At 37.0% G+C, this 25,876-nt stretch overlaps 1 protein-coding gene across 2 annotated transcripts in view; it reads left to right on the forward strand.

Moving 5' to 3' along the window:
* The first annotated feature begins 1,298 nt into the window (after positions 1 to 1,298).
* shroom4 (shroom family member 4) overlaps positions 1,299 to 25,876 on the forward strand; it is an 81,500-nt gene continuing 56,922 nt past the window's right edge. The window contains 1 exon segment of one of the 2 annotated variants that reach the window (NR_200108.1): positions 1,299 to 1,534. Coding sequence is in view for 1 of the 2 variants with exons in the window: in NM_001443512.1 (NP_001430441.1) it covers positions 1,412 to 1,534 (123 nt within the window). In the remaining variant the exon portion in view is untranslated. 2 annotated transcript variants of the gene reach the window in all.

Raw genomic sequence — 25,876 nt, forward strand, 5'->3', positions numbered from 1 at the left:
TTTAGCCAACACAATTCTGTCTTTGGACTGTGGGGGAAACCGGAGCACACGGAGAAAACCCAAGCGAACGTAAGGAGAACATGCAATCTCCACACAGAAACGCCAAGGCTCGAACCAGCGACACAGCGACCTTGCTGTGAGGTGACAGCACTACCTACTGCATCACTGCGTCGCCTCAATGCAAAATGTAATCCAAAAGTATTCAGATTACTAAAATGAATGAGTAATCTATTTAAGTTTCCCAGTACTGGGTTGCAGGGAATCCGAGTGAAGTAAAGTTGGTTTTATATTCACACATTCAGACTTTCTCCTTTACAATATAATTTCAGAAAAGCATTCTTCACAATTTCTAAATAGTCAAAACATTATGGCAGCCAATGACTATCAGTGTTCAACATTGCTCACAGTCAACTGAATAGTGATAATGTTGATTGTGATGTGATTTTAAAGTCATATCTTATTTAAATGGAATATTCAATTAATCATGGTAAACAATATAGGGAGCATGACACAAGATGTCATTGAATGAATGTGAATACAAAACCAATTTACCCCAATGGGCTTATGCTGCGTAAAAACATGTTGGAATAGTTGGTGGTTCATTGCACTGTGGTGACCCCTTATAATCAACGACTAAGTGCATGAAAATGAATGAATAAATAATTTAATGAATTACTTTTTTTATCAAGAATTGTGTTATTAGGATGCAATTTGCAAGCTATTACTCTCAAACTATTTACAGTCAACTTTAGGTAAGTTCTCTAACCAAGACCTGTCTAAAATGCTATGGTTAGGCTACAGTAATTCTCATGTTTTTGTAATCTTGCAGCTGCTGCTTGGTTTTAGCTTCCCAATTTTGTATTTAAGAAGAAGAAAACTCCCTTTTTATGACACACGTTACACTTAATAATATTATTCACAAGTTGAACTGAGATCAGTTGATGTCTGGTCATTCAATGGTCTTTGGAGCTGTTTCTTCAAAAACTAACGATTGGGTAACATCTCAGTTCGCCTGAGTGATAACCCACTTGAAGGTTCCCCTCCAGCGCAGTTTTAGTATAAATTATCGCTGTTTTGGGTCAAGCTATGACCCAAGAGTTGATAACGGACCACTTTTCTGAGTTTTCCCAGACAGTCGCACAATAGACAATCCAGCGGGTCGATGAAGATCCCGCCCCTAATACAATTTCATTGGTCCCTTAAAGCGAAGCGCTATCCTCATTGGTTGTTTCGCCTGTCACTAAAATCAACTCCCTCAGTCTCAAGCACTTCCTCCGCTAACAGTCCACCGAGAGCCCATCACTGGCCAACCCCCCGTCTGTCCCCTCATGCCCGGACTCTCCCGCTATCGTGATGAGGTTGGATCGTGACTGCATGGCGATCGGACGGAGCTGAAGGCACAGAAGTCACGATGGAGACCGTAGAGCAGCTGGTGTCTTTCCAACACATCCATGTGCAGCTGAACGGAGGCGCTCCATGGGGATTCACTCTAAAAGGAGGACTGGAGCACGGCGAACCACTCATCATCACTAAAGTAAGTTTGCAAAAGTTTCTAACTCATTCTACATGCCTGTGTTTGTCTTATCGATTACATCCAAAGACTTGATTACATTCTGCTGAACGTTTAAAAGCGCTCTTTATGTTTGGATGGATTGTAACGGTGCATTGATGGATGTTTGGGAACTTTCTGAAAACTTCGTGGCAGGGAAATGGACATGAGGATACACACATAAGACCAAAAGCATCCTTAATTCTCTTGTTGAGCTGTTATGTTCACTCTTGACAGATATGAATCATCATGAATCAGTGACTTTTAAGATAAATATAAAGGATTGAATAGCCAGTGTTTTGGTATGAGTCAATTTTACTTAGTAACAAATTATTCATTATCTACACACTATCGTGTTTTTGTAGACCAATAAATTGGATTAATCTGGCAGACAAATGGCAAAATATTCACAGATTAATCGTCCTAGTCAATGTATCCATTCAAACTAGCATGGCTATTATCAACAACTATGTTGAAAATATTTTCCATTAAATTTTGTACATTTCATAAATGAGTACATTAAATTGTCATTAAATTATTAATAAAATCATGTTACTTCTATTGCATTCAAAAGTTGAGTGGATTTTTGGAATTAGAAGTATGCATTTAATTAAGTGTGAAACTTTTTGTTGTTGTTGGGAAGTAGATACTAGGGGTTGTCGTGATACTATTAATTCATGTTACGATACTATATAGGCATGGGCCGGTATAAGGTTTGATGTTAGTGTGATTACTTCTCTAAAATATATATTTTTTAAATGTCTGGGTAAAAAACTAAAACTTTTTGCCCCTTTGAACACAATTTATTTTATTTTGAGAAACAAATATTTTGGAGCAGTAAACATGTCAGGCTAAATAATTCAAATGAATCATTGACTTCTGCTGTCTTCATTAGTTTCAAAAATAAAGATTTCTTAACAATTTAAAACGGCATCTTTGGAGATCTTTTCAGCTAAGATACTGTTGTCCTTTAAAAAAAATTTAAATAAAAAAAATCGTACACATAGGCCTACCTTAGGAATGGTATAGCAGAATATTTGGGCGGTTTTAGAACCTTGACTTTTCCAAACCGCGGTATAAAACAGTTATCGTCCCATGCCTAGTTGCACGGTTTACTGGTACTGTGGTAATATTGCGATACTAAGCCTCCAAAATACTGGTGGTGCCACTGTAGTTTGGAAATGGTATATTATCATTAATGGTTTATCTACATTAGATAATAAATAAAGATTTTTTTTATTTACGTTTTTTTTTTACGCAGAAAAGATATCTAAAAATAAAATTTTAAATTGTAAAGATATCTGTGTTTTTGAAACTAAAAAATACAGCAGAAGTCAACAATTTATTTTAATTATTTAGCCTGACATATTTACTGTTAACATTTTTTGGAAATGTTTCTCAAAATAAAATATATTGTGTTCAAGGAGGAAAAGTTTTTGTTTTTTTTACTTAAAAAATATATTTTAGAGCAGTAATCATAATACCATCAAACCGTGAAACCCTGATATTTTTATCCAAGTTTATCATACCGTCAGAATCTTATACTGACCTATGCCTACGTGCAACCCTAGTAGATACGACTCGAGTTAATGAAAATCAGTTTGAAACAATAATGATCCATTTTATAGAGTTCTTGAGGTTTCCTCTGTGCACACACCATGTGAACTTTTGCTACTTTTTCTCGTCAGCTCATTAACTTCATCTTTGGTCTGTAAAACAAAATGGGACTCTGTTTTTACTCTGCAGTAATATTTATGTGTGGACCTGAGGGAGATAGAGAATTAGTCATGTTCAATAAATACATGATCAGTAACAATAAAAATACACTCTTCATGTGCGTTGTCTACGCTAGTATCTGAAACAGGAACTGTTCTATTAAAATAGACACATTTTAATTTAGCCCATCTATGTCTAACAATCTCTTCAAACTAGACAGAAGTTAGTGCTGTCCTCACAGGGAGGTAAAAGAATCATGTTTTATTCCCTCCTTCCACCCCCCATTTCCTCTCCAACGGCATTTGACCAAAAGTGTTGATTTATTTTTCTTAAATGAAGATGTTTTGAGGGGGGAGACTGGACCCCCAGAGATCACATTCCCAGACTCTGCCCCCTGAGTCAGCATGGAGGAGGGATTGGGTCATGAGGGGGAAGCTGGTATTTTTTTTGTCTGACAGAAGGAAGAAATGAATGTGATTTGTGCCTTTTGTGCATGTCTCTAGTATGAGTTTACAGTTGTTTATGCTGGTCTACAAAACATCTAAGTCTGGTTTGGCTGTGTATTCTGTAAACCGTCTTTTCTTAACCCTGCTGTGCTTAATTTAATGTGCTTTAACGTTTGGCACTCTGCAGCGCTAACATCTCTTTTATCACCCTGGGCTTTTGACATTTACATGACATTTGATCATTGTTTCTTACCTACAGGATGAAAACACATGCAAAAACATTTCCTTAATGATTCTGAGATGAACATTGGTGCTTGCTTGCTTGTTGAATGACAGATTCATGAATTACAGAGGTATGAGTGAGGTTTTATAGCAGGCTGGTTGGTTTGAAGTAGGGCCATACTAAATACTTAAGACTTTTATAAATTAGCAAATAACACAAACTTTAGGAACGTAAACATTAGGTGAGCAGTTTACATTGTAACCTTGTGTTTCTAACAACACGCTACGTGAGGAGATTTGCAGTGATAAGCAATTGTGCTCTTTGCACCAGACGAAACACAACAGAAACAGAAATACAGCCATTCAGAAGCAGAGAATAGTAGAATCTGCACTCCAACAAAATTGTAAGGTTTATAATCAAATTAATACATATTTAGCCTCTTTAACATTATTAAATACACATGCTGAATCACTGATATGTGTTGGTTTACACTAAGTCACAGTTCTAATTCTCAATGTCAAATGGTTTAGTTTATTTTTAAGATCTGAGGTGAACTATCTGCTGCTGTTTTCAGTAGTATGGCAATAATGGTCATGTAAAATAGCATTCAAACTCACATTATTAGCATTTAATCCTGAATAAAGCACATGAGGTGTACCTGAGGTGATCATTGTCAGTTTTCTGTTGTTCAGCTGCAAAAAAGTCTAAACAAACTAAAACAGTCTAAAAAAGTCTAAAAAAATAAAAATTAAAAATAAAACTGTGGTAGCGAATTGACACACAGGTCTTGAGTCTCACGAAGGAATGTGAAAGTAGGGCTGAACAATGTATCATTTGAACACTGATATTGCAATGTGTGTGTCCATAATAGTCACTTTGCAGGATTAGATTGTTTATTGAACAATAAACATGTTAAAAGATTAAGATATTATTTTATAATATTGTTTAAAATTATTTATTTAATGATGACCATGACATGTTTCGTTTAACTGTTACATTTTTGTATTTAAATACTGTTAGACTCCTTTATTTAACTTAATTTTTGCTTTCTTTTATTTATATATGCTTGTAATTTATTATATTTTATGCAGATTTAATTCACCTTTATCTGTATAGCAGTTTTACAATGTAGATTGTGTCAACGCAGCTTCACATAAAAGATCACAATACATTGAAACGGGGTAGTTCAGTTTTCAAAGTTTAAGTTCAGTTCAGTTCAGTTGAGCTCAGTTCAGTGTGGTTTAATTATCACTACTGAGAGTCCAAACACTGAAGAACAATCCATCGATGCACAGCTCTACTGATCCCGAAAGCCAGTGGCGACAGCGGTGAGGAAAAAACTTCACCAATTGGCGAAAGTTAAAAAAAAAAACTTTGAGAGAACTAGGCTCAGATGGGCACAACCATTTCTACACTGGCCAAACGTTTTGTGCAGAGCTGCAGTCAAAGTGTAGGAGGCTGGAAGCTGGACCTCAGCGAAGACTCGTTAGTCCCTGGAGCGTCACAGGAGTGCACTGTATAGAAAAAGACTTGATCACTCCAGTTGATCTGAATTATTGAAATCTTTCCAAATGCAGCTATTCAAATCATCTGGGGGAATTATATTAATATTGCAATATATATTGCAGCAAAACATATTTTGCAATGTCAGATCTTTCCAATATCATGAAGCCCTACATGGAAGTGATAATGTCAGAGGAAGACGATAAAAGACTAGGCCTGGAGCTTATGTTTGGTTTTGCATGTTATTCTTGGGGGTGATATGCTTTGTGTTTATTTATTTATTACAACTTAATCGCATTAAGTTGTGAAAATGTTTGCCAGTTTCCTTTCTCCATTTTCCCCTAAACTGTAAGTTTTGAAGTCTAATACAAACCACTTCTCTGTGCAAAAGTTCACAGAGTTAGAAGTTAATTTTGATCTGTTCGGTGTGTAACGACACTTCAGTATGGCAACTATGATTGTTTTCACTGATAGATCTTGATTAAAATGCACCATGAACAAGAAATTAACTAGAGAAGATCAACAAACGCAGAGCCACTCCTACAGTAGGCATGACATCATAGTGTTTGACCAATGGAACTGTTTGAAGCAGTTTACCACCTAAAGCCAACTTTTGGTGGAACTTTTCCTTGGTTAGCAGTTTCAAATATTTAACTTTTGTCTGATTTTCAGAATTCACACCAGTTCATTCTTCGATTCACTTGAAGTATATCGGGCTTTAAGTACCAGTCGTTGGTTTTCAAGGAACTGGATCGTGGCCGATCAGATAACCTCATATTCTTTGGCTGGACTTGTTAACCACATAACCTGAAACACATGCTTTGTCGGACACACTGCCCCTAAATCTGTACTCATCTGTTTCAACCTGCATCACTCGCTTGTGAGGACTTTATTTGGATGTCATCATAAATATGATATACAGAGGCTCCCTCAGAGCTGTTTTTTATTGTTTATATCTGCTTGCATGAGCCTTCTGGGGCACATGGCTCCAGCCGCTGCCACTCACACTGATAGTTTTTCCATCTGATTTGGAGGCAAAGCACAACCTGCATGTTTGTCCTTTTTTCCCCTCATGGAATCTCTTGGCCTCTGATCCTATCTTCCAACTTTGCACCCTGAGGGCATTATTTTGAACCCCCCAGTGGTCTCGGCAGACATTTATCTCAAACAACAAACATAAGGACCCGATGCCCAAGGCTAGACACAACCCCCAGGTGTTCAACATGTGCTCAAATTAAAATCCCAAGATGGGTCAATGTGACCTCAGCCGGCAGTAGGAAAAAACAGGACTTATCAACAACAAACTGTGGTTGGATATAGTAGAAATCTCTTGTGCTACGTAAAAGTCTGAACGTTGGAAGTTAAGTGGGCTCAGATGTCATTTGAAAGTAAGATCCTATTGTAGCTGAACATTTTTGGGGGATTCAAAGCAGCTTGTCCACTGCATGACAAAACCATGCCAGGCTTGTGATCTTCCTAATTGTGGTCAAAAACGCATGTAAACCATTTGTTTACAAGGAAGGCATGCTTGGGTATTTTCCACATTTGTGCCTGTGAAAGCCCCAGAAATTCTCAAAGGCTTTTAAATTGAAATTGGCATTGATTGGACTTGAACAACAGGCTGATTTATGTATAAAATCCTCATAGTTCCACCCTACACCACTTTGTTAATCATTCCTCCCTCTCATTCTCCCTCTTTTTGTTCTCCCGTTAGAGTGGAGATGGAAACATTGTACTTGTGTTTCTGCTGTGAAGTTTATGTAGACCACATGGCACTCCAGTCATCCTTCTTTTCCCACTTCTAATCGGTCAGTGGAACTTATTCTCAGGCACTGAAGTTTTGAGGTGAAACAAAGAAGATTTTGGAGGGAGAGATGGAAATGTTTTGCTTGGGCAAAATGTTAATGTTTTTAGGTTTGCTGGTAGTTTGAACTTGCAGTAGAGCAGAACACTGACCGCCTGCTTTAGCTCCGGAAGTATTTTTCCCATTTATTCTCTCCATATGCGTATCAATTTTAAGCCGTGCACCAAACCAAACAGCTTAGAGATGAATCATCAACATTACTTGCTTCCAAAGCCAAACATTATTTGAAAATCATAAAGGACCATGACTGTTCTTTTGGTTTTAATGATTTTATGCAGAATTAACTACTCGTTCTAGGGATGCTCTAAATAACTGATTAATCGTTATCCGATTGATAGTATCAGTTACATAATAAAAAAATATTAATTTACATATTTTTGAAGCTTGGCTGCATAAGGGGCCAATCACAGTGAGCTTTTTCTGTTGAGAGGCCTGTCTTTTGAATGGTTTAATAACAGCCGTGAGCGTTTTGTGCACTGCTTATGCGCCCTGCGCACCTCATGTTTTAGCTGTTGCTCGCTGTGTGCTTGCAGTTGAAATAAAACTCAACCCTAAGTAGAAAAAGCATTTTACGTCAGGCACATCTTTTTCATTCTCCAATCTAATCAAAGAAGATGCAGGGTTTGCGTTGAGGTGACACAAAGTAAGGCAAGCTGTTCACTCAGTGGCCATTTTTGAAACACATCTCGGGCAGTATGCTCAGGCATTCTGTCTGAATGGGGAAACATCAAACTCTCTAAAACTGCTTGCCAAGCTTATGTTTATATTTCATATTTGGAATCACCAATAAAATTATTCAACTGTCTCAACAATATCAACAGCAACACTCTTGACTAGACTAGACCAGCTGATTCAGTCGTATAATGACCTGAAAGGTGTAACACTGCCTTTTGTTCTTTTCAGCAAAAAGGCAGTGTGGTTCGCCTCGCGTTTTTGAAATGGAAAGGCGCGTTCGGTGTGATCAGCCTCTGATGTGCAATATATTTGTTAACTGCCGGTACGGTAACAGTGTTTTGCTAAAGAAGCAAGATAAAGGAAGGATATTACTGGTCACAGTTTGACACAGGCGAGTTAAAGCCAAACCTCTGCTGATAGCCTCTGTCCTGGATGTGCGTCATAAACTCAAATTTTGTAAAATTACAGTTATAAATAGTTCTCATAAAATATCCATTTCTAAAATAGCCTACATTATCAACGAATTGAGCAAATCCAATGATTTTCTTGATCTTTTCATAATTATAACGCTTCACCAAACTTAGGCTTTCATTTTATAGCTTATAAAACATGTATGCAAATGAATGCAATATCATATGGAAACAACAAAATTGTTATATAATATAGTAGCTTATACTTCAAAAAAGTCAACATATAAGACTTGTCATTGTCTTTCATCACACGCGCCGCGTGCACATGAACCGCGAGTGAGAGATGAAATAAAAGCACACTAGATAAAATTAAATGCTCAAGAAGACATAATCTTTAAACTTTAACGACTTATATTAAAATGTTGACAGAGGCTATAAGAGGCCTATTTTTCATAAAGTGATCGATTTGAGGTAGCCTGCTATTTTTATTTGACGAAAAAACAACATGAGATGGGAAACAAACAGATGCCGGTTCTTAAAAAGGATTCAGTCTGTGGTTTTGTTTTATAATCTAAACTTGTAGATTAAGCGAAAAATCTCTAGGGCAGGACTATTTATTATATTGTTTTTATTTAGTTTATTCTTTATTGCCGTGCTGTTGGAAACGCTGCAGGTGTGTGAATATGTGCTGTTATGTTCTGTTGTTAATATGTTCACATGTTAAAATAAATCAGTATTTTAAAATGCAATATTTAATGTGTCAGAGACAAAATAGACACATCAATTATTTTTAAATGAAATAATATATATATATATATATATATATATATATATATATATATATATATATATATATATATATATATATATATATATATATATATATATATATATATATATATATATATATTTAAATAAAGAAATTTTATATATATATTTTAAAATTACACATTTTGAAGGAGGGTACCTGAGGAGATGACCACAATACAAGCATACATTTCTTTACCAAATGGACCACAATTAAGGACAAATGTTTGGTGTGGGAGTCCAACACATTTTCTATTCCATTATATAATAATTTAATATTAATCTGACCAGTTAAGTTAATATTCGGTTAACAAGCAGCGGTTGTCGGTTGGCAAAGTTAACCGAAATGAGCATCCCTAACTCATTCCAAAGAATAATGCGAGTGACAATCATAATTAAACCAAACAAGTATTTACACTTATTGTTACAACAATTTGCAGCATACAAATTGTGTTGATTTCTCTAGAAATACATACACATGTATCACTATGAGTTGCTCTCTGGGGAAAATAAATAGGATTTCTACTTAAACTCATATTTAGCAGTCTATCTGGAGCCGTATTTTCCACTTCTACTTCCATTTTTATCATGGTTTTGTTTAAAGTGGGATTACTTCCCTATTTCTGTTATTCAGTAACCGCATACTTCTGTTTCTGGATTACTTCCCAAATTTACTCATATCAGTTTTGGACGTCTGCGTGGAGCACATCAGTCCTGAGAGGTAATGCTTCCTTCTCCCTCTGCTATTGCAATTGGATTTAATCGAGTAAATAAATTGTTCTTCGATTCTTTGATAAAGGCTATTTGTTTCGAACGATGTGTTGATTGTGGTGAAGTCCACAGCTGGTTATGGGTGTGGGAAGGATCTGATATGTGACAGGAATGTGAGCTTGGCTCCCGTTGCTTTTGCCTTGGGCAGAGAGGCTTTGATGGTGGGAGAGATATTGGGGTCTTATTGCCTGAGCCCATCCACCACAAACACTCACCAGTGTTTCCACATGGTCTCTTAACGGAGCTGGGAGTGACAGGACCTCAAATCACTGAAGCATGTGTGTTTGTACTTTGAGTGAAAGCTTTAATGAAATAGAAATGTTGTAGCGAGACCTGGCAATGTGGTTGTAATAATATCTTTATCATGATTATGATCACTTTGAATTGGATAATAATGGCAATAATTATTTGAAATTTGATTTAGTACACTATATTAGAACATTATTTCATGAGCTGCATTGACATTCAGTTCTTAAGCATTTCACCATTTACCTTAGAAACTGTTCTCGTACAATTTGATTACTAGAATATTAACATAAAAGTTAAAACTTTTTTCCATGGAGTTTTCCAACTCTCAATTCTAAACTCTTAATTAATTGATATTAAATTTAATTAGGTGTTGTCCATCATCTAATGCTTGCTCACTTAAAGCTAGTCTAAATGCTGTTAAATGTATTCCTTACTAAGCGTGGGCCAGTATACTGTATGTTTCTGATGGTATGATAATCTTGGATAAAAATATGGTATCATGGTGTTGTGATTACTGCTCTAAAATAATTTCTGAGATCAGTCTAGGTAAAAAAAAAAACAAAAAACAGAAAAACTTTTCCCCAATCGAACAAAATACATTTTATTTTATGAAAAATTTATAATAACAGTAAACATGTCAGGCTAAATAATTCAAATAAATCATTGCTCTCTCATTGGTTTTAAAAACACAAGTTTCTTTACAACACATTTAAAAAGCACATTTAAAAAACTTGGAAATGGTATAACAGAAAATTTAGCGGTTTTAAACATCCAAACTTCCAAACCGCGGTAAACCTTAAAATCAGTTATTTTCCCATACTCCCTTACTAAATCCTTTTTATATTTTTTGTGATGCCTAAATTCACCTTTAACATACAAACCTATATTTTTTTTATTTCATTTTGTTTGGTAAAAATTTTTTAGATCACTATTTACAACCACAATAAAAATTATTATCTGAATGTTAATGTCAGGGCGTCCCTAAAAATATTTTAATCTTCAAATTAAAATATTGACTCAGCATTTCTCCACCTAAACTTGTAGTTAACCAAAACTTAAAAGGCACCTATTATGCAGAATTCAGTTATACTTGTTTTTACATAAATATTTGTTGATTGTGTAAGGCACATAATAGGGCTGGCCTATCTCGATAATGAGGGGTGTCAAAATTATTTGTTTCTTCGGTGCACCGTAATGCAGATGGGGATAATTTGGTATCGGTTCAGTAATAATCATTACCGGTTATTATGTACTGACGCCATTTATCTCATATGCACTTTGTCGCTGTAGCTTACTATGGTGGGGGGAGCTTGAGTATTTACAACACTCCAGCTACTTAACATCACAGAAACTGCACAATTTCACTGCGTGTATGTTTGCTGGACAGTTTTTCACTGACACTTACAGCAGAAGCCCCTATTTCACTGTGATTGACAGAATATAAAGTAAACTCCATTTCTCTCTCTCACTGTGGCCCATTTGACCTGCTGGCGTGACTTTTTTCTCTCTTCTCGGCTAATACTTCTGGATACAGACACAAGCGCGTGTCTGCAGAGTTTTCTCCACCGTGTCTATCATGGATCGGCTGTGATCACCGCTGCTGTTTATCAAGTGTCACTCATCTGTGTAGAGCTCTGCGTGTAAGAGACAATCGCAGCCCTTTCTGTTGAGCGTGTGACCAATCAAAGGGATGTAAGAGAACTTGGTAGACAAGGATCAGAAAGCGAGCGGGAAATTTATATTTGTTTATAATATTTGCTATAAATGTTTGTATTGTTTAAAGGTACAGCTTTACAAATAGTACATAAATATAGATATATTTATACATTCTAATACAAGAATTGCTGCTGTGAAAAAAATATAAAACTGTGTATGGAAAGCATCGTCAATGCACCGTGATGCACGGAGATATCAAATTGAACCAAATCGATGGCATGATAATCGTTACCGAACTGTGAGACCAGTGTAGGTTCACAGCTCTATCGATAGTTATTTTTCATATTGAACAATAACTATATTTATTTAATTTAAAGTTGTTAATGCTTCCTGATTTAAAAGAGTACGATAACAATGACTGAAGCCACAAAAATTAGATGCATGGCATAACATATTTTCGGCCGATAAATTTTCAGTGGCCAAAAAATGTCTCTAATATCAACACACTTTTGGAATCTCATTGTTTCACATTTCTGCTGTTATAATTGGCTCTTAGATCAATATAGAGTAAAATAAAAAGTCTAGAGCTTATTATTGTTATTGAGATAAATGTTATTGTGATTCGATAAAATATTGTTTATTGGCCCTGCCCTAGTACACAACCACCCAATTTAGATTTAAATCTACCCAGCCCTTTTTTTAATCTCCATAAATCATTAGCTGTCTCTCAGTGGAAGCCGTTTAAAGAATCTGTAATGTGTGACATCACACTTTAACGACCCTGTCCACAGCTGTTGTAATTCACTACCGAGTTAACATAGAGCCACCATTTCTGCTCTGACAAGAATGCCTTTCAATCAATTTACTTGTTCAGTAGTTGGATTTATAAATTAACACAGTTGTCTCTATTTACTCTCGTGATCTAGACAGTTTATTAATTATGTTTATGAGGGGAATGCTCCCTCTGATCTACCGAAAGTTGTTTATGTCTGCACCAATCATTTTAAGAGTGCTTTGTAAATGTGTGTCAGTACAAAGCCGGTTTTGCTTAAAAGTTGGTCAATTGGAAAGGTCAAAATGTTGCATATTTTGCATAGAGGGTGGTGAAATCTAGGTCATTTGAATTTAAAGGGTTAGTTCACCTAAAAAATGAATATTCTGTTATTAATAACACACCCTCAGGTCGTTTCAGCACCCTGAGATAATTGTTCATCATTAGAACAATTAGGATTTTGTAAATCAAATCCGAGAGCTCCCTCAACCTCCATAGACAACAACAGTCCTAAGATGATAAAAGTTCAGAAAAGGAACCAAAATCTTTGTCCAAATTTCCATGTCGCTTCAGTGGTTTAACATTAGGCAAAGCTCCAAAAACACATTTGTGCACCAAAGACTGTAAAAACAACTTTGCTTGCCTATGTCTCCCTCATCAGATCATGGTGTGCATTTACTATGGGCAATGCGATGCTTGCGTGTTATGCTGCTGACGTGCCAATACTTCATACTTCCTTTAATCAACATGCACTTTGACCTGACATTGAATAGAAGATATAGGCAAATAAATTCTTACTTACAGGTTTTGGGGAACAAGAATGCGTTCATAGAGCAAAGTATGATAACAGTTGAACAACTAATGTCATGGACTATTTTGACAATGTTTTTCGTTCCTTTTCTGGACTTTGAACATCTTGGGAGCGTTGCTGTATACAATATCAAGGAGCTCTTGAATTTCATCTACAAGATCTTATTTTTGTTCAGATTATGAATGAAGGTCTCAGAGGTTTGGAAAGACATGTGGATGAGTAAATAACAGCACAATTTTTGTGTGAACTAATGCGTCAAACATATGTACACACAAAATGGTTTATTTTTACTTTGACCCAAAAAAATTTGTCTGCAAATTGTTATAATTCAAGATCTGTATCATATTTTGGGCTGAAACTTTATACACACATTCTAGGGACACCAGAGTCTTATAATACATCTTGTGAAAAGGGCATAATAGATGTCCTTTAAAGCAGTGGTCCTCAAACTTTTTATGTTGTGTTTCGGTGTTTCGTAGGTTGCTAAAACATTGCTGTCACTCTGATACAAGAATTTTTTATATAGAAAATTACAATTACATTTTGGTAATTACATGCTTTTGGTAATTACATGATTTTGTTTGAAATTATTAGTTGACCGAAATGTGTAAATCCCATACAAGCTGAAACTGATCAGTCAATTCTTGTCTCGTGATTCACTGTGTGCTCGCGGCATTCATTCAACTGGCTGCGTCTGGAAGGACCGCGCATCTCCATTGGAAAAAATGAACTTGCACGAACACTAGAAAAAACACAATATGCGAACAGCCACTAAAAGCCCGCTGTCATTTGCAATTTCCAGCAGTTGATCTTCTTCTTGCACAGACATGGTGGATTCACCTGATTTGTTGACAAATGGGTTACAGATCCATTCTACGGCAGTTCGCGAGTCCTTCATTGGGCCTTCTCCACTTAGCAAAGAACTTTTCCAGAGACGTCTGTTTCTTACTCATTTTGCTGCTTGTGGGTTAAAATTGGGTGCTAAAGTGACTTTTCAAAATAAAAGATTGTTTAGACTCAGATAATGGATAAAACAGAAATAATTAATGATTTCGTGTGCAGCCCAATACCAATTGATCCACAGACCGATTCCAATTCGCAGCCCGGTGGTGGAGGACTGTGCAAGATTGTCACTGCTCAAATAAGCCTGTATGGCTATAATTATCTCTTTTCCTAATTTTGATATAATTACAAATTTGCTGTTTAACCTCACTGCTGCCTGATGGAGTCCACGTCTGTGGTCTGTTCTGGATTTTCCGTGAAGACACATGGTAAATGATAATCAGGGAGTCAGTTTTCAAACTTCATCTGTGTTCTGCAGGGGACCCGACCACATCAAACACTCCGCCAAAAGCTTGTCTGCCAACCTTGTATCCAACATTTGGGCTCAACCAGCCGTCAAAACCACTCCAAAGTCCTCTTTGCTCTCAGGGAGGTGAATCTGGGGGAGGGGGATTGGTGTGTGCGGAGGAGGTTAGTCAAGGGGACAAGGTCACTTCACACGCATTACGACCTCAAAAGGCTCACTATGGCCCTATTCATAAACGGCAGGAAGCTGAAGGATGACAGGTCTTAAATTGAGTCATCATGATGCCCCTCCTCTGGCCATGTCTTCTGTGACAGTGATGGATCAATTCATGTTAACTTCAGTCCAAAGGTTGCTGGCTCTCTGACATCCACCATTGTTTTTTTCGGAAACAAGGCCTGCTATACGCGTAATATTCACAACTTGGGGTGATGTCAAGCATGACAGATTTGTGCACATCCGTGTTACGAATAGTACCTTCAGTGTTTTTCTACACACACACATTCATTTGATCCAACATCAACCTAGAGTAATTTATTGCCAAGTGCACTGGGAAGTGGTTTGATGTCGCTTTGATTTGCCTCACATTGAACTTTGCTTGAACAAAGACAATATCTGCCCGTCAGGAGGCTTCTTCTTGGCTGCGCTTCAAAAATGGCTTCTCACCTCTTGAGCTTGTTATGAGAGCACACACACTCTGCTGTTTCTGGACGTGCATCAAAAGATGGAGGTTTTCCCAGTGCATGTCTGACGCATGATTGATCACTTCGGGATGTTTGTGGAAATGTCCACCAGCGGTGATATATGTTGTTCTGATCATTGAAAGAATGGGTATTTAAGTGAGTCAAGTAAGATGTACTGCATGAAGAATGTGATCAAGTAACTGAACAATAAAGGCAGGTTGTTGATCTAAGTGTCATGTAAGTGATTAGTGGTGTATTAATACTGGCTGAGTGAGCGTTGGGTTTCCAAAATGGCAGTTGATGTGATCTAATTAGGTTTTGATATGTGTGCTCATGTGCCCGGTAATTTAATCTTAGAACAATCTGTGTTGAAACAGTCAGCAGCTGGGGTTATTGTAAGTGTAGTGTAGGGTTGGGCGATATCGACCAATCTGCCGATGCACGATGTCTAATGTGAAACATTGCAATAGAAGATGGCATCGTTGTAGGTGGCGGTTAATGAATTATTTATGAATTAATTAATTCATAAAAAATTAATTATTTGTAGCCTACCATTTCAACTACCTGACTGGTCTTTGTTTTACCATAACCAAATCATAAATAAATCAAGATAAGTTACACACAAATTACCAGCAGTCAATCACTTTTTCTGTGTTACTCTGGCATGAATAGGCAGAGTAAACAGTGTCATTATAATGGCATCGACAAACTTGGGCTGCGTCCGAAACCGCCTACTACTCAGTAGGTATTGCATTTGAATTTAAATGTACTACTCGGCCATTAGAAAAGTACGTTCTATCTAGTATGAATGTTAAAAGTATGAATGGAATTCGGACGTACTACATCCGCCATTTTGTCATGGTCACGTAACCTACCTGGGTCAGTTGCGTCGCCTCACTTTCATTCTTGAATTCTCTCACGGGGCATTATGGGATAGCGCAGCGTGCATGGGATGCGCACTTTAGAATCTCATCGGAAGTGGTAAGTCATCTGGGTACTTCTCGCCTACTGATTTTTAAATTCTATGAATTCGGACATACTACTCGGCTTGCATACTGATTTTAGCGTACTACATAGTATGGAAGTATGCGGTTTCGGACGCAGCCTTGGTAAATCAAAAAAGGTGCACAACCCAAAGGCACCAACCAACAGTATCTGAGGTTTTCTCTAAAATTAGTACAAGCGTGAAAGAAAGATTGAAGTAGTGTATTGACGCTGTGACACGTTACCTGATAGTTTCAAAAGACCGAAGAGTCGTTAGATAAAGACAAGATAAATTAAATATCATTTTTAACAACTATAGCAAGACATGATCCAGCTGTACATCCTTGATAAACTGTCCAACGTGCACTGGGATCTGGGATTTTATGCTCAAAGCACCTGCTTACTGCTGGAACTCGGATCCACATGACAGTGTGTGTATGTGGTCACGTGATGTGCGCTTTCAACGGTTTAGTGTGGAAGGAGGGCTTTTCAGAAATGCTAGGTGAAAAGCCAGTGTGGATGTGAATCGTTTTTGTTCTAAAATGGCATTTTAAAACTAAGACGTATTAGTGTAAAAGGGGCCGTGGGATTTTATTTTATTTTTTACAAACGGGTTGCTACTGCGATGGGGGCGGGGCAGAGGGTTACCATGCCGGCTCATCCATCTACCCAACCCTTATGTAGTGTCGATGCTTCTTATACAGATAATATTTTAAGATATATTTACTAGATATTTTAAATGTGTATATATTAGCTAGAAAGTAAAACAATTTTATAATTTTCTCAAGTGTGTATGCTCCGTGTACAATGTATAGCTGTGGTGAAAAATTGTTTGAGAAATTGATTCTGAATCGATTCTGTGAATTTTTGTTTTCCCTCTAAATGCATCGCTATTCTCTCTTCAATTGAATCTGAGCTTAGTTTTTTAGAGCAGATGGTGCTCTAGGCTAATTTTAACAAAAAAATTCGCTTAAGCAGAAGAACTGTGGTACGTTCTTATTCCAAAATTTATTAATAAATATTTTAGCACAAGTGGTATTGGTGAGGAATTGGATGCAAGCAGAGTAAAGCATAAAGCGCCATCTGTTGTTTAAAATTAGTCTCAGAGTCCTTTCAATAGAGAATAGCGGTGCATTTTGAAAATCACAGAATAGATGCAGAATCTTTTTTTTTTATTGCCACAGCTCTATATATGTAAATATTATTGTTTTTTTCAATCTTATGCTAACATTGAGTGTAAATCCATTCAATGTTCAGCATTAAGTTCTTACTTTTGTATTCAGTATTTGCTTTCAATGTTACTTTCTACTGTTGAACATTAAGTTGATGGAAAACTTTGACTCTTGTAGTAGGAAAAAAAATCAATGAAAGTAAATGGTAAGTTATCATCAGCTGTTTGGTGTCAGAAGTTTTCAATATAGAAAATGTTTGAAGGTGAGTAAATGAGAACTTTTATTTTTGTATTAACTATCCATTTAATGATTGGTGATTGTTTTAGCTGTTTGTATCATACCATTGCATCATAACTGTTTTCATCATGTCAGAGTTGAGCATACATGCAGTGGTAGCAGTAGTAAAGAGTAGTTAGCAGCAGCAGTAGTTTACTAGTTTTATGTGTTCTATTATTTCTATAATTATAATAGGACATGTTAACCAGATCGTTTTATAATATAACCATTCAAGTTGTAATCTTGCATCTAGGACAGTGAGCCTATTTAAAATTTAGCTTGTGTGTTTTGATATTCAGATTAACTTTTAGATTCGGTTCTTTTGGCGTCTTAGCGATCAGTCCATGTCCCCACTTGTCCTTAGCCAGTCCAACAGTTTGAGAATGAGGTCCATGCAAACAGCATTTGGCGGTCAAGACTGTGAAGGCAAACAAATTGAGGAATGTGATGAAATGTTCCTCCACAGAATGGCATTTCTTCTTCCTTGAAACCAAACACGCGCTGTAAATCTTGTGTGTGTGATGGGCTGAACTATTTTGATTTGATTTCCTTCTCCCTTTAATCATTCTGCACTTTATAAATGTCATATATTTGTAACTGCATTTCTCTCATATCTAATTTGTGCACACACTTTTGTCAAAGTCTCTTCTGCAGAATATAGGTCACTGGCTGTTGATTCAGTTGCAGTGGTTGACCCATGGTTGTGTGTCACACCTTTAAAAGTCTCGGAGCACAATGGAACTTTAGAGTCAGTTGGGTCGCAGCTCAACACACTGAGGTAGCAGCGCTCTCTCATTTTCCCCGGCCTGAGCCTTGAATGAAGCCTTTGTCACCCTCTCACTCACGCTGTCTCACCCACCTTTTCTCTCTCTCTGTCTCCCTCCACCCCCACTCTTCTGTCTCTCCTCATAAATGAAAGAGCTAAAAGCCAACAGCGATATTCTCACCCACTCTGACCTTGAATGCATCCAAGTATACCATTTTTCCAGGTTGGCCTGTGTTCCAATGTCTTAATTCTTACTTGGAGCCTCGAGACCTCCATGATCTCCTTCTCATCTATGAGATCAGGGCAGCTCAAGGACTGAGGTGTCCCAGTCTGTGCTGCTGACCTCAGACACAGAAGGAAAATGTTCTGATAAGCACTTTGTTCTTAGCGGGGGAGCTCTGTTTCTGCTTTGCTGTAGCGCTGAGGTGTTTTCTTAGCTCCAGATAAACCCGGTTTGTGTGTGTGTGTGTGTGTGTGAGGAGAGATAAAGAAAACTTCAGTAGGGATAATGCATATGTCAGTCAGCTATCCAGTCAGTCAGTTGGGTTTTGTTGTCGAGTGGAGACTCAAATGCTTGTCCAACAGTAGACAAAGGCTGTGGTGCAGAGGAGGGGGGTTACGCAGGGCTCGCTACCTCATTCTTCTCTCTTTTATGAGGAGCAGAAGACTGCGACGCAAGCCTGGATGCTTGAATGCTCTCACTGACTGGCAGCTTACAGAGCTTTGAATGCAACAACTGCTCATCAGTTCCTGTTAAGCAGCCGAAATCAATGAAAAGATGTTGCGTAATGCAAAAATGATACTCAGCTAAATGACGTAGAAAGTTTTCTTAGCTTTTTTTTTTTATGATGTTCATTTACTCCACCTCAAACCATCCAGTAGATTACTTTATTTCTCTCTGTGGAAAGGTTAAAGAGATGAAACTGTGGTACTTTTTGATTCATGATATGGATGTTGACTAAAGTCAATCGCTACCAACCCGTTTAGAGTTTTAAAAATGTATACAGGCTAGGCATGAGACAATAACCGTTTTCAAGGTATAGCGCGTTTTGAAAAAGTCAAGGTTTCAAAACTGCCAATATTTTCTGTAATACCGTTCCTACGGTATGTGTATGTTTTTTTTATTTTCATTTTTTTTTTCTTGAGGACAACAGTATCTCCAGCAGTAAAAAAATACTCAAATGCTGTTTTAAATTGTAAATAAATATGTCTTTTTTAAAACAAATGAAGACTGCAACAGTCAGTATATCTTTTGAATTATTTAGCCTGACATGTTTACTGTTAACTACTATAAATATTTCAAAAAATAAAATATATTTTCTTCAAAGGGGAAAACATTTGTTGTTTTTTACCCAGATATTTAAAAAGAATATTTTAGAGCAGTAAATCACAAAACCGTTAAACCTTGATATTTTTATCCAAGGTTATCACACCGTCAGAATCTTATACCGGCCCATGCCTAATACAGGCAAAATGATGGTCTTGTGAAGCACAATAATTGATCTGAGTAAAAAAACGAATCATTATTTTTTTACATTAGTACCTTTGGTTTATGACAGCTTGAGCTATCTGTTGCATTAAGAAGAAAATCAAACATTGATAATCTCTAAAAAATCAACTTGTACAAGAATGCAAGCTTATAATACAGGTAAGAGCATTTAGGATAAGCACAAGTATAACATTTTGATGAACAATACAATGTGGATCCTCTCTGTAAACAAACCACTTTAGTTTCTTGTAGAATCAAAATGACCTGCAAGTTCTGCAAGTCAATGATGGCAAAAGAGACATTGTTTAAATAAAAGAATTTACATATTCGATTAGACGTAATACAGCTATAACACGGTTAAATGAATTGTATCTATTTTGGAATGAGACCGTAACATAAAAAATGTGGAAAAAGTAAAGCGCTATGAATACTTTCCGGATGCACTGTATATCAAGGTACACACTTGCACTGCAAGTCAGAGGCTGTCTGCAGTGCCCAGCTACAACTCAGGACAATGTTCATATTCCTGCCATGCCAAAGAGCGCCAATAGTTTTATTTTAAATAACATGCGAATGAGCGCGTCTAGTGTGTGTTACTTCCAACTGTCATGTGCAGCCCCCTTAAGGATGGAGTCTGCTTTAGCTTTATTGATCATTGACTGCAGGTAAAAACATTAGCTGGATGCCAACATTATCCGCACAAAAGCTATTTGAACTTTTTTTCTGACGGCGATGAATGTTTTCGCCTGACAACATGCTTTGATCTTTGGTTTCTATAATACTGGACTTGTTTTTTCTACAAAAGTTTGAACTTTAAGAGTGTTTAAACAAAAGAGAAAAGTGTGAAAATGGAAATGCCTGTCTGAGAAAACTGTATAAAGTTCGTAGTGATGGGTTTTACAGCTTTAAAACATCTATAATAATTGTAAAAAATAAAGCGGACTACTTCGCGGATTTCGCCTATTGCAGGTTATTTTTAGATTGTGACTACCGCAAATAACAAGGGACCACTGTATACAAAATAAATGCAAATTATACAAAACAAATGCATGCAAGAAAAGGCTTAATCCTTTGATAATGGGAAATTGTGGCTAGTTTGAAATCTGTGTATGTATATTCAAAATGGATAAGTATCAAGAGTTTCATTAACTTGGCTGATATTAGTCTGTCACTAGTTTTTCCCACGTAAAAAATGTAAAACTTCAAATATTTTTTATTTATTTAAAATCCTTACTATAGTATTTTATATTCAAAATATTTGCATAATTGTAAGAATTTCTGAATTTCATGAGAAGTTGACACCTTTGTATTTTGCCTTTTTTATATTAAGCTAATATTCTGCCTTGTTAAGCACTTTAAGATGCAGTCCTGTATGAAAGGTCTTGTGAAGACATGCGGAAGCACACCAACAGGGCAAAAGAGTTCAAGTTCCCTGGAATGAAATGGGGAAGTTTCCTGAAGAGGATTTGGGAGGGAATGGCAGCTGTTAGGCTTCGTCTTGTGGAGGCCTGTGGCGGATTCTGGGCACTGTGGGGTTTCCAGAGTGACCCACTGACTCTGCTTTTGATTGCTGTGGAATGAAAGCAAAGCCTGGGATAGCGGTCTCTGTGTGTGTGTGTGTGTGTGTGTATATACTGTTTGAGTGTCAGGGATGTTTGTGTTTTTTGAATGGATGTTCTGAATTGCATTCCCCCTAGATTTTTGCATTTGGTATTAATTTTCACATTGAATATGTATAAACACTTGCAGGGGAACAAATTGTTATGCCGTGAGCCAGTCGGGAACATTATTATGTTTCAGGCAAGGAAATACGCCTAATGATAAATGCATAGCATGTTTTTAGTTTGCCTGAGGGCTTAAATTTCACTTCTTGCAACTAGCTTAGTTAAATGTACACACATTTAAGTCTACATTTCCATTTGCTCAGTCTAGGCGTTTAAAGCTAAACTTGCATGTAAACCTTTAGTAGACGACGTATAATCCCTCCACTGTCTTTCTCAAGTGCTGCACCCAATTTTTTCCATCAGTTCACATTCATTCCCACACATACAAATGAGCTGCTTTCAAGTCCTATTTCACTTCAGCTCCATGTTATTTTTTCCGTCAGGATAAGTGTAGAGCAAAAGAGAGCCAAAACCCATGTTCCCCACACTTCCTAGATGTCTTCGTCTAGCACACTTCCCTATTATCCCACACCTTTCTTTCCGTTTTTTCCATGGCCTCATTTCAAGATGGCGCATCCTTTTCCTGAGTCTCTTCATTGTTTCAAATCAGCTGTTGAACAACTCCTCAGAGTCGTGTATATTATATAATATGATCTGTGTAATGTTTTGGCAGTGAATATACAGTTGTAAGTCTCCCTGTCATACACACACAGGGTCACCCTTATCCTCTGGAGGTTTTTTGTCGGGCCGCGTACCTCTGGCTGCTCTCTGTTCGTGGTTTTCTGACTGGGGAAACCATTACAGGCGTTGATAAAGCAGCACTTGTTTTAAAGTGGTGTTCTTGGACAACCCTACTCCCTGGAAGGTCCCGCTGGAAAAAGTTGAGTTACTGCTGAAAAACGACGGTGTCCAAACATATATTGTAGGTCTTGTGAAAAATGTTATGACAAGTTCCCTTATAAATGAGTTTATTCAAAGGCCAAACCCTCCCAGATTAGTGTCAGTCAACGTTAAATACTTAATCCACCTTTATGGAATGCAACATCGTAAAATACGGCTTGGTATGTCCATTCTGCTGTCTTTTATCTTTTTTTTTTTGCATTCCAGCTAGACTTTCCTATAAAACAGGCAACAGTTGTCCCTGTGTTTCCCATGCTCTTTTTGCTCATTGTTGGATTGGCAATGCTTGGTAAGACCCATCTGGTTTCTAGGGAACTCATGTACTGCTCTTCTGGCCAGCTGTGGCACAATGATGGGCAGTGAGCCAGACTGGCAAAGAGCGACGCCCTGTTATTTATAGAGCGATAGAGGGGGTGACCTCATGCCGCCAGGGCTGATCCTGGGACAGGGAGCCCATTCTTCACTGCTGCAGAGGCCCATGCTCCATATAGACTCACTGGAGAGAGTTTTCATGCTCATACTCTGAATAACATGATGGATACAAGAACAAAATTGATCCCTGATGCGCTGACTCGGGTAAACCTTTTGCTTTGTTTATTAGTTTAACCGAATGTAGTTGGTTGCTTGACAACTTTCTTTAAATGTTGGATGTTTACTTGTAATTATTTATATAGTTAATATTTTAAATGGGTACGTCACCCAAAAAGGAACATTGTCCTCATTTATTCTCCTAAACTTGTATCAAGTTTTCTTTCTTTTGATGGAGAAATCTGATATATTTTGAAGAAACGAAACAGCTGCAGATCCTGTTGGCTTTCAAAGTATGGAAAATACTATAGCTGTCTAAGGGGACTACAAATGTTTTGGACACTCTTGTTTTTGAAAATACCCATTTTGTGCTTGCTAATAAAAAATAGAGCTTTGAAACAACTTGAGGATGAGTAGATGACATTTCCATTGAAAATGACCATTGACCATTTCTGCACAGCTTAATGACATTTATTATTCTGTAACTGAATGTAGTTGATTTGGAAGGAAAAGATACGCATGTATTCATAGAATGGATTTTATTTCTGTATATTTTCTACGTTAATCTTGGAACATGTATTAAGCAAAAAAAATCTTATTTAAACTATATATTCAATTATTTATTTTTTACTGTTGATATTTGTTAATTACTGAAATGCTCTTGCCATGAAAATAGCCTTAGTAGCTGACATGCCAATAAATAAATAATGAATGAATGAATGAACTACGTTAATCTTGGTGATGTTACTGTTGCCCTCCTCTAACAGTCAACTTGTTATTTTTATAAATGACTACTTAACTGATTCATAATGAGAGGTGACTTTAAATTTGTTAGCATTTTTAATTTTAATAGTCTAAAGGCATTTTCACACTAACCACAAGGTGACAAAGAAGGGTAAATTGCACACAAAATGTGCTTTCACACTAAAAACTAAAAAACTGATTGCCTATGGGTAATTAAACTGAAGTGGTGCCGACCAAAACAATGCATTTTTGACATCCTGCCCGCTATGCTATTTATTTATTTATTCATTCATTTTCAATATATGTAGTTTGTCATTTTTTCTATTGGGCATTAACCTCTCCCACTGCACAATAGACAACAGTGAAGTAAGAGAAAAGTTGGAATTAAGTATTTAACATGACATTGAATTAGGCATGTGCTGGTATAAGATTCTGATGGTATGATAACCTTGGATACAAATTTCACAGTTTCACGGTATTGTGCTCACTGCTATAAAATATATTCTTTTTAAATGAAAAAAAAAACTTTTGTTTTAAAAGTTTAAAAGGCCTTAACTCATACATCATCCCCTAAATAAGTCAATCTTGTTTTTGTTTTTTTTGTTTTTTTACTGGCACAGGCTTTTGGATTGTGGCAAGGCTACAGTTGCTCATCATTGTTGATTGATATTACACGTGGAACATGCCGTTTTCTTTGGTCATTCTCAAGGTCATGGTTTCCGGGACTCACGATGCAAAATTTTGTCAAGAATGACAATAGTGCTGTCACAATTCTTTTTCCTGCATGCACTACTTGCTCATCTTATTCATCATGATGACAAAGCATGCTGGCACAATTGTCAATACTGGGCAAATAGCTGTGTTTATGTTTTAAAACATTGTTTGTTTTTTCAGATTATGTTACAGTTGTACTGTGCATCCCTGTCAGTTATTACATTGGTTACATTGTGACTTGACATTGTAAGTTACTTGTTCTTAAACATATCTATGTAGCACTTCCAGTTCTGCATGCACTACACTTAAGTCTGATTTATACTGCGGTGCTTCTCTGCAGTTGGTTGTAATGTGAAGTAAATCCACACTTTGCCGATAAAGCATTATTCTTTACCTGTCTAAATTCAAACTATGGATGAGCATGATGTCATCGTTTTCAAAGACTAATTTTTATATGTTCACATGGACATGACATTGGTGGCATTTTCAAACTCTTCCACTTTGTAACCCTTTTTTTAGTCACAGACATGCTGTTGTTTAAACGAACTAGACGATCTTAATTCCTAGACGATGTTAATCCAGCATTTCTACGATTCTGCCAATCATATTTTCAAGTTCAGGAGAGAAGCAACGGTGACCGCACAAGTCTTCACATTGTTTTTCATACGTTGTTCAGCAATGTGGACATCTCCAAATGGTGTTGAAAGAGTCACATGCTGTATTTATAAGATGTAATTCACCCCAAAAATGTCATTTCTGTCTTCATGTAATGTATTTGCGACCGCAAAATCACATGTGATGTGAGCTGACCGTCAGCTGTTACCACAGAGAGGGTGGGCGCGCGCCTCTGAATGAAGTCTACTTTAGTGAACAGAACCTGCATAGGCTGTGAATAACAGATAATAAAGTTGTAAATAACATTCAGTTTTTTCAGCACAGGGTGATTGTTTGGGACCCGCGTGGGAAGTGAACTGCTCTTCGCAGTGAAAATGAAACCGAAGGCGCACACAGTGTTGCCAGATGTAGCTGAATGATTCCAGCCCATAAAGTATCCAAAACCCGCCGAAATGCAAAAATGCCCACCCAGTCTTCTGTATTCACGAAAATCATGTCAGTGACAGATTTTTAGCAGAAAATGACAGATTGTAAGCATATGTCTCAAACACAATAATTCATCACCAGATTTATCATTGGCGTT

The sequence above is a fragment of the Danio rerio genome, chromosome 7 (genome assembly GCF_052040795.2).
Source record: "Danio rerio strain M-AB ecotype USA chromosome 7, GRCz13ab, whole genome shotgun sequence".
Taxonomy (NCBI): Eukaryota; Metazoa; Chordata; class Actinopteri; order Cypriniformes; family Danionidae; genus Danio; species Danio rerio.